The sequence below is a fragment of the Myotis daubentonii genome, chromosome 3 (assembly GCF_963259705.1).
Source record: "Myotis daubentonii chromosome 3, mMyoDau2.1, whole genome shotgun sequence".
Lineage (NCBI taxonomy): Eukaryota > Metazoa > Chordata > Mammalia > Chiroptera > Vespertilionidae > Myotis > Myotis daubentonii.
In genome coordinates, this window is record NC_081842.1 from 104,268,933 (window position 1) to 104,284,737 (window position 15,805).

The 15,805-nt window shown below is 43.7% G+C and overlaps 3 protein-coding genes across 6 annotated transcripts in view; 2 read left to right on the top strand and 1 right to left on the bottom strand.

Moving 5' to 3' along the window:
- The window catches only part of MED12L (mediator complex subunit 12L), a 394,672-nt gene that overhangs the window by 153,031 nt on the left and 225,836 nt on the right, over positions 1–15,805 (bottom strand). The window lies entirely within an intron of this gene.
- The window catches only part of P2RY14 (purinergic receptor P2Y14), a 105,012-nt gene that overhangs the window by 15,503 nt on the left and 73,704 nt on the right, over positions 1–15,805 (top strand). The window contains exon 1 of one of the 3 annotated variants that reach the window (XM_059688126.1): positions 4,895–5,028. The exons of the other annotated variants lie outside the window; for them this stretch is intronic. The gene's annotated coding sequence lies outside the window, so the exon portion shown is untranslated. Of the gene's footprint in view, positions 1–4,894; positions 5,029–15,805 lie in introns of those variants that run through there. 3 annotated transcript variants of the gene reach the window in all.
- GPR87 (G protein-coupled receptor 87) lies at positions 4,897–12,414 on the top strand. The gene is made up of 2 exons (XM_059688124.1): positions 4,897–5,028; positions 11,301–12,414. The coding sequence occupies exons 1-2, from the start codon at positions 4,995–4,997 to the stop codon at positions 12,341–12,343; spliced, it is 1,077 nt and encodes a 358-aa protein (XP_059544107.1). The 5' UTR covers positions 4,897–4,994; the 3' UTR covers positions 12,344–12,414.

Genomic DNA, 15,805 nt, shown 5'->3' on the forward strand with positions numbered 1-15,805 from the left:
GTGCACTGACCACCAGGGGGTAGCTCTTGCATTGAGCGTCTGCCCCCTGGTGGCAGTACACATCATAGCAACAGGCTGTCCATTTGTTCAGTGGGTCGATTTGCATATTAGCCTTATATTATGTAGGACTAGAGGCCCGGTGCACAGAAATTTGTGCACTCGGGGGGGGGGGGGGAGGGGTCCCTCAGCCCGGCCTGTGCCCTCTCACAGTCTGGGACCCCTCGGGAGATAACGACCTGCTGGCTTAGGTCTGCTCCCGGGTGGCAGAGGGCAGGCCCAATCCCTAGGTGCAGCCCCTGGTCGGGTTCAAAGCAGGGCCGATTGGGGAGTTGGGGAGCCGCCCCCTGTCATGCACAGAGCAGGGCGATCGGGAGGTTGTGATGCCACCCTCAGTCACACTCAGGGTAGGGCCGATTGGGGGGTTGGGGCACCGTCCCCTGTCACACTCAAGGCAGGGTCGATGGGCAGGTTGCGGCGCCACCCCCTGTCATGCACAGAGCAGGGCCAATCAGGGGGTTGGGGCGCTGCCCCCTGTCACTCACAGAGCAGGGCCCATCAGGGGGTTGGGGCTCTGTACCCTGTCATGCACAGAGCAGGGCCCATCAGGGGACTGGGGCGCTGCCCTCTATCACCCACGGAGCAGGGCCAATCAGGGGGTTTGGGCACCGCCACTCTCACACTCAGGGCAGGGCCGATGGGGAGGTTATGGCTCTACCCCGGCACACACAGAGCAGGGCCCGTGGAGGCGGGGGGGGGGGGGGGCGGGGTTGGGGCGCTGCACCCTGTCACACACAGAGCCGCAGGGCGATCAGGGGGTTGGGGAGCTCCCCACTATCAGGCACAGAGCAGGGCTGATCAGGGGGTTGGGGCGTCTTCCCCTGTCACGAACAGAGCAGGGTGGATAGGGAGGTTGTGGCCCCGCCCCCTGTCACACACAGAGCCGCAGGGTGATCAGGGGGTTTGGGCGCTGCCCCCTGTCACGCTGATCCCGGTGCTGGGAGGCACATTACCCTTTTACTATATAGGGTAGAGGCCTGGTACACGGGTGGGTGCCGGCTGGTTTGCCCTGAAGGGTGTCCTGGATCAGGGTGGGGGTCCCCACTGGGGTGCCTGGCCAGCCTGGGTGAGGGGATGATGGCTGTTTGCAGCTGGTCACACACCCTTCAGGGTGGGGGTCCCCACTGGGGTGCCTGGCCAGTCTGGGTTAGGGGCTGAGGGCTGTTTTCAGGCTGGGGGTGAGCTGCTGAAAGTAGGTTTCTGGCCTTTGCTTACAATGTTGCGATCATGCTGGCTGAAGCCCGGCGGACTAAAGTAGGTTTCTGGGGTTTTGTTTAGCGCCTATATTTGTTACATAGTTGCTTAGAGTTGCAGCTCAGAGGCCGGCAAGGCAGGCGGGGAACGTTGGAGTTCTCCGTCACTGAAGCAAGCAAGCCTCATGTTAGTTTCAAGCTGCCTGGCTGCCGGCTGCCATCTTGGCTGGCAGTTAATTTGCATATCTCGCTGATTAGCCAATGGGAAGGGTAGCGGTCGTACGCCAATTACCATGTTTCTCTTTTATTAGATAGGATAGTTTACATACCATAATATCCACCCATTTTAAGTATATGATTCAATGATTTCAGTAAATTTATAGAGTTGTGAAACCATCACCCCATAACTCAGTTTCTACCACCCAAGTAAGATCTTTCAAACCCTTACAGTAACCTCCACTACCATTTGCAGCTCCTACAAATGCCAACCTACTTTGTACCTCTATAAATTTGCTTTTTCTGGACTTTCTACTTAAATGTTATATAACCTTTTGAACTGGCTTCTTTCCCTTACAAAATTTTTTTGAGATTCATGCATATTATAGCTGGTGTTTCAGTCCTTTTTATTGCTGAGTAGTATCCTATTGTATGACTAGAATGCATTTTGTTTATCCATTCATCAATTGACATTTGAGTTAATTCCACTTCTGTTTATTACAAGTAATACTACTGTAAACATTTGTAAACGAGTCTTTTCATAGACATATATTTTCCTTTCTGTTGGGTAGGTACCTTTGGGTGAAATTGCTTGGTCATATGACAAGTTAAGGTTTAACTTTTTAAAAAATGCTTTTATTGATTTCAGAGAGAGGAAGGGAGAGAAAGATATAGAAACATAAATTACGAGAATCATTGATTGACTGCCTCCTGCATGTCCCCTACTGGGGATTAAGCCCATAACCCAGACATGTGCCCTGACCAGAAATCAAACCATGACCTCCTGGTTCATCCACTGAGCCACACCATCTGGGCAAGGTTTAACTTTTTAAGAAAATACCAAACTGTAGAGTGGCCATATCATTTTAAATTTCCACCAGCGATTTATGAGGTTCCTGTTTCTCCATATCCATGGCAAAACTTTTTATTATCTAATTTATAGCCATTTCCAGTAGGTGTTAAATAGTATCTCATTGTGGTTTTTATTTGAATTTCCCTAATGATTAATGATGTTGACCATCTTTTCATGTGTTTTTTGATGAAATGTCTATATAAATCTTAGACAATTTTAAAAATTGGGTTGTTTTCTTATTAGGATGTTGTGAAAGTTCTTTGTATGCATACTCTGAAGATCAGAAATGTGATATACAAATATTTTCTCCCTGTCTCTTTTCCATGTCCTCTGTACTGTTAACAGTCTTTTATCTCTCTTACTGCTGCTTGTGGCTCACCCACTTCCGGGCACCCTTCTCTTCTAGTGGGCACATGCCATACTGGAATCCTTGCTGTCAAGTATAAGTGAAGCCAAGAGGAGGAAAACCACATAACTCAGGAACAGAGAAACATAAAACTAAAGCTGTGTTTGTCAGTAAACACCTTGAATCTTTCCATGAGAAGCTGAACTCAAGAAAAAAATTTACTGAAATCCAAGGACCATGTCTGTAGCATACCACCCTGAATGCGCCCAATCTCATCTGAAACCCAAGGACTATGATGAAAAAGTTTAGAAAATTAATTGCCTCCATCCTCCCCTTCCTCCCACTAAGCTTTAATAAATAAAAAGAAAATAGGATTTCATCTCCTTTCCTTATTTAAAAAAAAAAAAAAAATAGTGGAACACTGGCACCTAAACCAGAGGGACTCTAAAAGCCCTAATCATTATCTATGTTCCATTAACCAAAAGATACCTTTTGAGTACCCGCTATGTACCACATATAATAGCCATTTAAGGTGAGGCACAGATAGGATATCTAAACTCTCAAAATAAATAATTTGGGGAGGTCACTGAAAACTTGGAAACAATTTTTTCCATTTACTACCAAATCCAAAGTCTAGCACCAAATTTCATGTGATTCTAGGAAACAAAAGAAGAGAAAGACAAAGTAACAGGGAAAAAATAAGTGCTTCTCCACTTGCTTCCAATTCTGAAATAAACTTTCGCCTCCAAAGTGCTCTTTCCCAGCTGACTCAGCAAACGTAACTACTCACACAAGCCACGTAAGATGAGCTTACATGGGTCCCTTTGCAGCTGTGTGGTATATGAGCAACCTCAGTGAGGGGCACATGGAAGTCTCATGTGGTTTTATTTCAGAGGAACAGTGTGACTTCCCCTAAAAGTAAACCCTTCCAAAAGCACATTTCCCTATAGGAGGACACTTCCAAAAACAGTTCCAGGACTTCTCTCTTTGATCAATATCTGAGGGAAGCCAGAAATCAGGGAATAAATAAGGCTGCTGCAGGAGAAGTGGGGTACTGTAATGTTTTACAGTATTCAACATCAGATCTTTGTAAAAATGTTGTGAGGAATCCAAGGCTTGGAAAAGTTAGGTATTCAGCCAAAATCACAGTCCAGTCATTCAAATGCTATTTGCCCAAATTCAAAGTTTGAGTTTGGATGAAATATAGTTCTCATGAAGAAATACAAGAATTTATAAGACAAACATTCGAATGATATTAAATTCTTGCCCTAGCCGGTTTGACTCGGACTGAAGGATCAGGGATTTGAATCTGGTTAAGGTCACATACCTCAGTTGCAGGCTCGATCCCTGGCCCTGGTCCAGGCCGTGGTAGGGGTACATGCAGGAGGCAACCAACTGATGTGTGTCTCTCATATCAATGTTTCTCTCTCTATGTCTCTCCCCATCCTTTCCACTCTCTCTAAAACTCAACAGAAAAATAACCTTGGGTGAGGATTAACAAATAAATAAATAAATTCTTAATGAGAATCTATGTTTGAGGAAAACACAGAAGCTCACATAAATTTGAATTCTGACAGGGATTTTCTAAAGCTTTGCAGATTCCAGAACGTCCGATTCCAGAAATGTTAGGTGACTTGATGGATGTCACACAGCTGGTTAAGGTAAAGCCAGGACTAGAACCCCAGAAATTACAACAACAGGATGCTGCATGCATTTGAGCTTATAGAACACTCCTGCATATATCAGTGTTAGATTTTTAAAGTATTTTTAAAAAATCTCGAATTGCTCAAAGTCCCATCATATATGCACTTAAATATATGTGTTCAGATCAGAGGGGGAGCATGAGGTGCAGGCAAGAAAGGGGAGACACTAATTAACATGTCCTGAGTGCACTCTTGGCCTGGGTTCTGAGTGTCTCACATAATCCTTACTGCAGTCCTACCATGTGATCACTAACAGTGCCATTTCAGACAGGAGACACGGAGGCAAAGAGATGATGAGGAACTTCCCATGGCACAGAGGCATTCAAATGGAGAGCATACACACAAATAAGTGGTCCATGCTTCATGGCGGGCTGAGAGAGGACACAAAAATAGATAACTCTTGTGTGCCAAAGTGTTCGTGTCCAAAGAGTATACATTTTCTGAATCACATATATATGATTTGAACTGTATAGATCAAAACATTGTGTATTTGAATTCCTTCCCGACTGTTTCATTTTCTTTTGCCAGAAATTAAACCAGGAATAACCGATGCAGAACCCTTGCCTCAACCATACCCCAGTATTTCCTGACACAGATTTTTGCTGACAGTCCATCCTAACTAAAGAATGGGGTTCAACCTGACATTTACAAAATTACCAGGTAAGCCATAGGGAAAACTGCGAAGTACTTGATCGATAACTGTTATTCATACTATGTGGCAATTTGGGGGTTTTATAGGCCACTGAACCAACTAACAGCATAAGCCAGCATTTAGCCTTGCCCTTCATCAAGTATAAAGCAGCACCCAGGCAGGATGGCATACTGAGGAACACGTAACTAGCTATCCCTTCACTTTAACCTGTGTTTCACCTAGAGACCACTGAAAAGGACAAGAAAGATTAAATTAATAACATCTGGGGAAGATTTTTATACCTTAACTAAAGTACATATTACTTTGCAGAGGTAATAAGTCTAAACCAAGGTTCACTGAGGTTACCCAGGAGGCCAAAGGCAACATCTACCATTGTACTGGGTAACTATTTAGAAAACGACCTTGCAAGGGCAGTTGTGCCTTGGTAGTAACACCCTATAATTTGCATGACTTTAGTATTTCATTCCCACCTGACAGGAGAGCAGCAGTGACATATTGCTGACGCTTTCACATTCTGTGCCAAGACTGACATGCCCCAATGAGCAATAATATAGCTTCAGCAAAAGAAAAGGACCACGATTCCTCACCACTCTTTCTATCATTCCTCAGGCGACTGCCACTACTAATGGGACAGACTGTAATGAGTGCCTGAGTTAGAGAGCGAACACCTAGGTACTAGATACTGTGCACAACGTATTTGCAGACTATTGAACTTTCAGATGGTCCAGCAAAATTAATCTCTATGCCATTTTACAGTCAGGAAGTGACTAAACCAGCATTGCCAAGTAGGACTTTCTTCAATGATGAAAATTCCCTTCACCTGCACCATCTGATATAGTCGCTGCATGCAGTTAATGCTCTATCTTGCAGCAAATCCTATGCCTTCCTCCAGCACACACAGATACACACAGACCCCCTTTCACACAAACAGAGGCAGCCACATTTCACACCCCAACACACATACCTCAATAACACTCACATACACTGGCACAAAAGCTAATTTACTATGGAACTCCAGTGCCTAAGTCATTGTTAATTTAATATAAAAGGAGATGGAGGAGGGGAGCAGGGGATAAAATAACAAAGAAATGTTTACCCTCAATTATCACTCTGCATCAAAGTCTACACTAAGTAATACAGAAAATGACATCCTAGTAAACAAGAAGCATGTGAGAAAATAGCCTTCACTGTAAAACTGGCTTCTAGTTCCTCTTAATTGAATCCTCAAGGTACCTGACATTAAAACTGTTCCCTTATCTGGCCGCATTCTTTATGGACAGTGAAGTAGGCGGGGTAATACTGGCTGGGTGAGACAGCCACTCCTTTCCACACCTTTGCTCCTGAGCAGGAGCAGTGCAGGGACATGCCTCTGAGCACACACACAAGCCTGGGAGCCTGGGGCCCCACACAGAAGGGAGAAATGGTGTAGGACAGGGAGCCTGGGGCGCCACACAGAAGGGAGAAATGATGGTGGTACAGCTGGGAGAAAAAAATCATGACTAATCAGATTTAGTTCTAAAACAAAATTGAGACAAAACTCTCTATTAAGTTTAAAGCTTTCGAAAGCAGCCCACACATGGCTTTTCTTGCTCCTTAGGAACCAGTTTTTTCTATTAGCATATCCTATATAATAAAAGAGAAACATGTAAATTGACCATCCCTCTGCTACACTCACCAGCCAAACAGGAGTATGCAAATTAACCCAACAAAGATGGTGGGTTAATTTGCATACACAGACACCAGGCGGAGAGCAGAGTGGGAGAGCCGCTGGAGAGTGTAGTGGCTTGGGGAACTTGGCTCCTCCAGCTGCCAGACAGAGAGCAGAGAGGGAGAGCTGGCAGCTTGGAGGACTTGGCAGAGTGGGAGGCCATGGGACGGAGACAGAGCAGGAAGGGAAAACCAAGAACGCGGGGAGCACCAGGAATTCTGAGAATAGTAGTTCTGGTGGCAGACGGATCTCATAGACCAGCGGTTCTCAACCTGTGGATCACGACCCCTTTGGGGGTCGAATGACCCTTTCACAGGGGTTGCCTAAGACCATCGGAAAACACATATATAATTACATATTGTTTTTGTGATTAATTACTATGCTTTAATTATGTTCAATTGTAACAATGAAAATATATCCTGCATATCAGATATTTACATTACGATTCATAACAGTAGCAAAATTACAGTTATGAAGTAACAATGAAAATAATTTTATTGTTGGGGGTTCTCAACCTTCCTAATGCCGCGACCCTTTAATACAGTTCCTCATGTTGTGGTGACCCCCAACCATAAAATTATCTTCATTGCTACTTCATAACTGTAATTTTGCTACTGTTATGAATCGTAATGTAAATATCTGATATGCAGGATGTATTTTCAGGGGTCACAACCCACAGGTTGAGAACCACTGCTAGAGCAAAGTGAGCCTGGAGCAAGTTACTGTTGTGGTGGGGGATGGAGGGAAAGCAAAGTTAAGAGACATAAGTAAAATCAGAGTGTCTAGGAAAAATTAAAGGGTTAAAGGGAAGTTATCCTAAAACTTCCAGGAAATCTCCACCAATGAAGAAAAAAAAAAAAGCCTCTATTATTCTGTGAGCAACAAACCAAACTGAGTTGGGGTCTCAGACAATTCACTCACATGATTGCAAAAACAGACAGAAACTCCCGGATTAGAGAGGGCTCCCCTGAGGGCTCCCAGATTGGAGAGGGTGGCAGGTCGGGCTGAGGGATCCCCACACCCCCCAGTGCATGAATGCCATAAACCGGGCCTCTAGTTATTTCATAAAAGGACCCGTAACAGACGTTAATAATTTAAGCTGCACTGTAAATGTGGAATTTGTGAATGAAATAATAACCAAGCCCAGCCCACCCGACAGACTGCAGAAGTCCTATACTCCAAAACACTGATCCCAGACACAAGCTGAGGAAGCAAATGCTGTGAGGGACACAGCCCACAAGCTGGACAGGAGGCTGCCTCAGAGCCACAAGGCAGTTCAGTACCACTGCACAGTCAGGCCATTCCTGCAGGACTTTGCATGTACAGGGTAGAGTACAGAGAAGGGTTGTTTCTACCATTCTGATTTTAGACTCTGTATTTAATAATCACCGTGATTGATTAGTAAATTATCACTTAATATGAGTGCTTGTGTATACAATCAAAACTTTGAAATGCTATGATGATAAACTGAATATGCACACAGTCAATGGCCAACCAGGGAGGCACGGGTCCTTCCGTTACACACTGGACATGTAGAGTGGACCCAATGCGCAAACACTGGGGGCTGAGCTGGGCCATGCCTAGTATGCTACAGTTAGTGTACCATCCGATTAGGATCTGCAATGGCTTTGAAAACCACTCATCAATAATTGTTTCAAGTATAGCTACCATTTCAGGAGATGATGTAGAGGCCCCTTTTCAGGCTGCACCCCTCAGCTGTACCACTTATCCCCTCTCCACTTTCCTAGGGATCTAGTTTGGGTTAGACAAAAGTGACAGCTAATAGTTTAATTGGGAAAATTAATTCAAGCAGGTATCTTAACTCAGGTGAAACTGCACCTCTTAAGGAGCTCCTAAGGTATCGACGCTGATGTGGATCTTGGGGTGCTTAAGCCGCCAAGACTGCACACATCATTATGTTAAACAGGTTTCAATGATCTGTTCAAGGCAATATCTGAAACTGGCAACTGGAACCCAGATGGCAGCTGAATCAGGCATTTGCACTCATAAAGCTTATAGGTACTGTCATCACAGGCTAGTCCAGGTATAAATTACGAGCCTGTGTAAAGATATTTAAGCCAGGAAAACCAGTTTTTACAAACACTTGTAGCAGGGAATAAAAGGGAACGAATTAGAAAGAGGGCAAGAATACTCACCAAGAGCCTACACTTAAATTTCAGGCAGCAATTTAAGAACCTGTTTTTGGATTATAATCATTAGACCTTCCCTGTTTTACTTCTTCAAAGAAGGGAACCAACAACAACATATATACTACAGTGCCTCTCATGTAGGGAAATGAGGGCCAAGTTCATGCAGTTACCTCTAGCACAAAACTACTCCAAAACACAACTGGTAAACATTATAAATTAGTGACAAGTAAAAATGCAGAAATGACTTTCCTTGTAACTTTACATCTAAAAAGTTCATTTTAAAATTGTGTTAGTTCAGGCCCTAGGCAGTTTGGCACCGTGGAGACAGCGTCAGCCCATGGGCTGAAGAGTCTCAGGTTTGATTGCAGTCAAGGGCTCATATCTCAGTTACAGGCTCGATCCCCGGTCTTGGTCATGATGGGGCGTGGGGGAGGCAACCAATTGCTGTCTCTCTCTCACATTGATGTTTCTCCCTCTTCCCCCCCCCCCCCCCCCGCTTCCACTCTCTCTAAAATTGAATGGAAAAAATATCCTCAGGTGAGGACTAACCAAAAAATAAAAATTAATAAAACAAAATTGTATTAGTTAAGGTTTTCATGCAGAGTAGGTGACACAGTGGAACCGAACGGCCAAGAGTCTTACTGGGAGAAATGCAGCAGGGACGGCAGGCTGTGTGCTCGCCTGCCCCAGGGAGCAGGGGCACTCAGATGGCAGTGCAGTGGGAGAAGGTTTTCACCAGACGGACGGAGTCCTCCAGCCACTCCCTGTCAGAAGCTCCTCCTGTCCCAGGAACGGGCTTGCCCTCATACCCTCGCTGTGCTCAGCAAGGGGTGGTGGCAGTCCATGGGAAGTGTGGCATCAGCAAGAACACGTGGTGGGGTCAGAGCGCTGAGCCAGAGCTGCTCATCAATTAAACGCTTTGTAGTAGGAGATCCCAGAGGCTCTTTTCGTTGCTGTCACATAAATCTAATGCTCATAAACCATGTCAGTGATTATGTGACAGATGGTATAGTATGGGTTTTTCACACATGAACTGAAAACTAAAAACCCACCAAAAGTAAAAGGTTTAAAGATTTCATCAAAGTGCAATAGGTAAAATCTTATAAATAAATATAGGTACCAGTCTATAACCATTTTTTAATTTTTCAATTATTGTTGGCATTCAATGTTATTTTAGTTTCAGGTGTACAGCATAGTGGTTAGACACTTATACAACTTATAAAGTGAACTCCCCCCCCAATAAGTCTAGTACTACAATATTATTGGCTATATTCTCTATGCTGTACTTTACATCTCTGTGACTAGTCTGTCACTACCAATTTGTACTTCTTCCTATTTTTTAAGAAAGTGCAAGGGAGGAAGGGAGAGATAGAAACATTGATATGAGACACACTGATTGGTTGCCTCCCACATGCACCTGGATAGGGGTCAGGGATCAAGCCTGCAAACCCAGGTACCTGCCCTTGATCTAGAATCTACCCCGAGATCCTCCCATGTACCGGCTGACACTCTAACCACTGAGCAATGCCAATAATCCCTTCACTTGCCCTCCCACCCGCCAACCTTCCTCCCATCTGGCAATCATCAGTTTGGCCTACACCTATTTTTAACAAGTTGTTCTCCTTGATATTAAACTAAAACATTAAAAACAATTGCTTCTATTCCTAAAAACAGTTCCTAAAGCTTAAGTACTATAAAAAAGTCATTAGCAAAAAAAATCAAAATGACCCACTAGCTTTACTTTTTCTCTTGACAATTAAACAACTCAAAACTGGCCCTGATCAGGTAGCTCAGGTGGTTGAAGCATCATCCTGATCCCCAGTCAGGACACATGCAGGAGGCACACAATGAATGCATGAATGGGTGCAGCAACAAAATCACTGTCTCTCTTTCTCTCTCCCTCTCCCCCGCCCATCTCTCTCCATCTAAAATTAGTAAATAAAAATTTTTATAAAGTCAAACTTATTTAAAAACCCACAAAACTTAAAAATGATAAAGAGGAAATGATAGTTCAGATCATGCCAAAGACCACATTAAAAGAAAAACCAAGTGCTAGCTATTTTATTTTCTTATTATATGAAATTTCAATTTTCTGCCCTCAGATTGTGTTGAATCTATTTGTAATGATACCAAACACTGATTTAAAATTCATGATAATTTTCATTAATATTATTTATTTTCATTTTCAAACAGCACAGAGAACCGGAAATATCACATTTTACTTAACGGGGCGGGGGGCAGATTGAGGGATGAGGCTAATAATTCTTTAGTCACTCAAAATAACAATTCACTAAACTGACACTTTACATCACTAAAGACATTTTCAACGTCTCCCCAAATGGCAGCGGTCTGCTGTGAGGGAGGCCAGGCAGCTATGAGCATGCTGTGCAGCACTACAGTGATATATCCGCTTCTCCCGCAGATACCGAGCTGCTCAGCCAAGGGAGCCACGTTCCAAGTAATGCCAGCGATGGCCTCGGAAGGAATACCACCCTTAACAACGAGTTCGACACCATCATCATGCCTGTGCTTTACCTCGTTGTATTCGTGGCAAGCCTCTTGCTGAATGGTCTAGCAGTGTGGATCTTCTTCCACATTAGGAATAAAACCAGCTTCATATTTTATCTCAAAAACATAGTAGTTGCTGACCTCATAATGACGCTGACATTTCCATTTCGAATAGTCCATGATATAGGATTGGGACCGTGGTACTTCAAGGCCATCCTCTGCAGATACACCTCAGTTTTGTATTATGCAAACATGTATACTTCCATCGTGTTTCTTGGGCTGATCAGCATTGATCGCTATCTGAAGGTGGTAAAGCCATTCGGGGACTCTCGCATGTACAGCATAACCTTTACGAAGGTTTTATCCATTTGTGTTTGGGTGATCATGGCTATTTTGGCCTTGCCAAACATCATCCTAACAGATGTTCAACCAACTAAAGAAAATATTCATGAATGCATGAAACTTAAGAGTCCCTTGGGAGTCCGATGGCATAATGTAGTCATTTACCTCAAAAGCTGCTTATTTGTGGCTGTGCTGGTGATCCTGATTGGGTGTTACATAGCCATATCCCGGTACATCCACAAGTCCAGCAGGCAGTTCGTCAGCCAGTCAAGCCGGAAGCGGAAACATAACCAAAGCATTAGGGTGGTGGTGGCTGTGTTTTTCACCTGTTTTCTACCATATCACTTGTGCAGAATTCCTTTTACTTTTAGTGACTTAGACAGACATTTAGATGAATATGCACACAAAATCCTGCATTACTGCAGAGAACTGACACTTTTCTTGTCTGCGTGCAATGTGTGCCTGGACCCAATAATTTACTTTTTCATGTGTAGGTCATTTTCAAGAAGGTTATTCAAGAAATCAAATATCAGAACCAGGAGCGAAAGCATCAGGTCACTGCAAAGTGTCAGAAGATCAGAAGTCCGCATATATTATGACTATACTGATGTGTAGGAGTTAAAGGCTAGGAAACCTCCCCTTGTATGTTGAAGTCGATATGTACAAATTGCAAATAAATGTTTCTTTTGATTAACCTTGCTTCAGACCATCAAAATATGGATAAACAGAAAACTAAAATGGTATGAAATCTCGGTATAATTTGAAACTACAAAAAACATTAAGGCAGACCAAAAGGTGAAGTAATCAAGAGGTAGTGCAAGGCTGAGAGGCAGGTTTCATGACAGAGCTGAAGGGGCAGAGGCACAGAGAGCTGCAGCAATGTGAGGGCACAGCGACATCTCCTGGGACACCCTGCTGCTCTGCAGTCAATGTGGGGCGAACAGAAAGTACTGAAGATAACTCCACCTAGCCCTGAAGTTTGATTCGGGAAAGAAAATGCTGTTTTCAATACAATTCATTTATATAACAGTAAATATTGATTCCTTTTCTGAATAAGTAGGACCTTTGGCCATCACCCTTTTGCTGTGTTTATCAGTGTCATATGCATGTTTTTAAAACTTGTATAGTGTGGGGGGTAGTTGGGAGGAGGTTTGATGACATTGTTTAAGTAATGTATTTGAAAGATTGAATTCAATTAACTGATTTTAAAATTAGGCTATTTTATAGAAAGAAAAGTGTGGCTGAATGTAAGGGTGAAACACTGAACTTTGTTATTATTACGTACCTATTCTGCATTTAAATACTTGTGCTGAGGGTAGAGAAGAGAATATGGAAGCTTGGCTGATAATTGAGTATATGTAGTTTATCAAAAGCCAATTTTTAGAAAACTATTAGTGAAATACTCTTCTTTTTAAGCTTTAATAATGATATCATTCATTTAAAAAGATAACCTTAGGTTGAAAAATAGAGTTCAATAAATCAAGCACAAAAAGTATAAACAACCCTCTAAATCTTACAATATTTTCCCCTTAAGAAAAATCCTTGAGCCTTCACTCCAAAGCCTCCAGCTGCTGAGTACTGCTCAAGTGCCTGATTTGTTGCTAAAGCTGAGGAGGAGCTGGGGAAGCATGAAGGGAGGAGGGGTAGTGACGGCACATTTGCTGACAAAAGAGGACATTATAGTGAACAGAGATAAAACACACACCCGTATATGAAAGAACAATACTTTATTTAAACTCTTTTAAACTATCTGCAAAATTATAAAAAAACAACAACTAAGGTGCGCAAAAGAGGGAACAAGAATAACTTGGCTGAACAATGACAACCCTCAGAAGGTACAAGAACAGAATTCGGGGACTGCTAATTGTCCAGAAGGTGAGTCAGGTTTGGCAAAGGGATTGGTAGTGAAGGAGTTAAAAGAATTATCTGAGAATCTCTATCCAAGTATCCATCTCTCCATCAAGATTCTAATCCCATGAATTCCAGGGGCACTTCAATATGCGAATATATTCACCTCAGTTGGTTATTTGAATAGTCACTTCCCTCCCCCAATTGTGTGCCACTAGCTAGGTTAAGACTGCCATGCTTTACACCAGCTAATGTGAAAAAAAGTTTGAAAGGCTAATTATTTTCTCCGCCTTCCCCATATTACCGAGGATGAATGGCAGGTAACGTATATAAAGTGAAGGGAGCAGTATTGAGGCTGGAAAAATACTCTCAGCATAACATCCTATCCCTCCATTCCCTGTTTCTTTCCACTACATCACAGGTCCCAGTCAAATACCTCAAAAATGATATTACCCTCTTCACTATGTGAGTATGTATGTGTGTATATATGACATATAAATGCATGATCACTTAGAACCCCATAATTAAGAATCTACCCTCTTTAATAGCATCAAATGGCTCCATTTAGCACTAGGGAATTTACCAAATACATCTCTACCCCAGACCTCAACTCTGAGGTCTTTAAAATATTTCAATTGTATTTTAATGATTCTATAATTGGAACACTGTATAGTGGGCACAGTTAATGTTATACTGATTTTATTCTCTGAAACCAGACGCCCGGTGCACGAAATTCTTCCCCAGGAAGTGGGGGGGGGGGGGGTGTCCCTCAGCCTGGACTGCGTCCTTTGGCAATCTGGGACCCTTCAGGGGATGTCAGGCCTTAATCAGTAGTCGGACATCCCTCTCACAATCCAGGACGCTGCATGCACCAGTGACCATACTTTTTTTCCATACAGGTGAAAGGTATCTTGCTGTTGTATGGGGAGCCACATTTTTTTGCCCTGATTATAAAAAGTAGTACATAACATCCTTCTGAGGCAGTAGTACCATTTTCCCCATCTTATGGGTGGAAAAACTGAAGCAGAGAGAAGTTAATTGGCTTTGTCACACAGTTATAAAGTGTCAGAATCTGCAAACCAGAGTTCAAGCATGTCATCGCTGCATCATCCTGTTTTTTCAGTGTTAGAGTAGCTTTGCCAGGTTTTAATTTTTAAATCTAAGAGTGCCGGGGTCCAACCCCAGCAGGTCCAGGGGTCCCCAAAGGCGTAGACGGAGTCGGCGAAGAAGGAAGGACACGGAGACAGTGTTCAGTTGATCAGCAGCCTAGCCAGGATCTACAGCCAGGATCTACAGCCAAGTTCTGGTCTGGATCTCCAGAGAGGTTCTGCTTCAGATCTCCAGCCAGGTTCAGTCACCAGGTTCTAGTCAGGTTCTCTTGCCATGTTCTATAGTCAGGTTCAGTCCAGGATCTATTGCCATGTTCTCTCCAGCGAAGTTCTTCTGTCTCCAGGCTCTGTGTAGGTTCTGTCTTCTGAATTCTGTCTGTTGCTGTCTTGTTGCATCTGTATTTATACCAGTTGATTCCAATCCTATCAATCTCTATTCCAAAGGTTAGGGCGTTTCTTATCTCCATTCCAGGGAGTAAAGATTATGTAGCTTAAGCATGATTGTTCGTAGTTAAAATGATTAATTACCCGCCTGGCACTTAGTTAAGAGGTTTTATTCCCTCCCTAACTTCAGGGGAAAATCCCTACCTGGGGATTCAACCTTTCTCGGAGAGGTGACCTTGGTTAAAACACAGTGCCAAGAAGGTGAGCAAACATATTAAGAACCGTATGCTATATATGCCAGGTCCCTTGAAACAGCAAGGATGGACCGGCTCCCGGCATAAGAGACTGTTCCCAATATATAAGGTAGGGTCCCTAGGCCTGGCTGGCGATCAGGCCCATCTGTGGGGCGACCAGCAGGCCCCACTGGCACCTGCCTTGGCTGGTGGCCTGGCGCCGCTCCGCCCCCCTCTGCCCCCCCATTGCTGCTGTGGCCAGCCCTGTCCTCCTCCCCCCATCACTGCCATCAGTCGCCTCCCTCTTCAGGGGGAGGGGGGGAAGGCAGACGCTCAATGCAGGAGCTGCCCCAGACCAGGGGCAGCTCCTGCATTGAGCGTCTGCCCCCTGGTGGTCAGTGTGCGTGATACCAACTGGTTGTTCCGCTGGTCCTTCTGCAGTTTGGTCGATTTGCATATTAAAGTTTTACTATATAGGATTACATTATTGTATTGATGGGACA

What these genes read in the sequence shown, in the direction of transcription:
- GPR87 (XM_059688124.1), top strand. Translation starts at nt 4,995, where the DNA reads ATGGGGTTCAACCTGACATTTACAAAATTACCAG. An exon ending in GACATTTACAAAATTACCAG is followed by an intron (nt 5,029 to 11,300) that starts GTAAGCCATAGG and finishes CTTCTCCCGCAG; the next exon opens with ATACCGAGCTGCTCAGCCAA.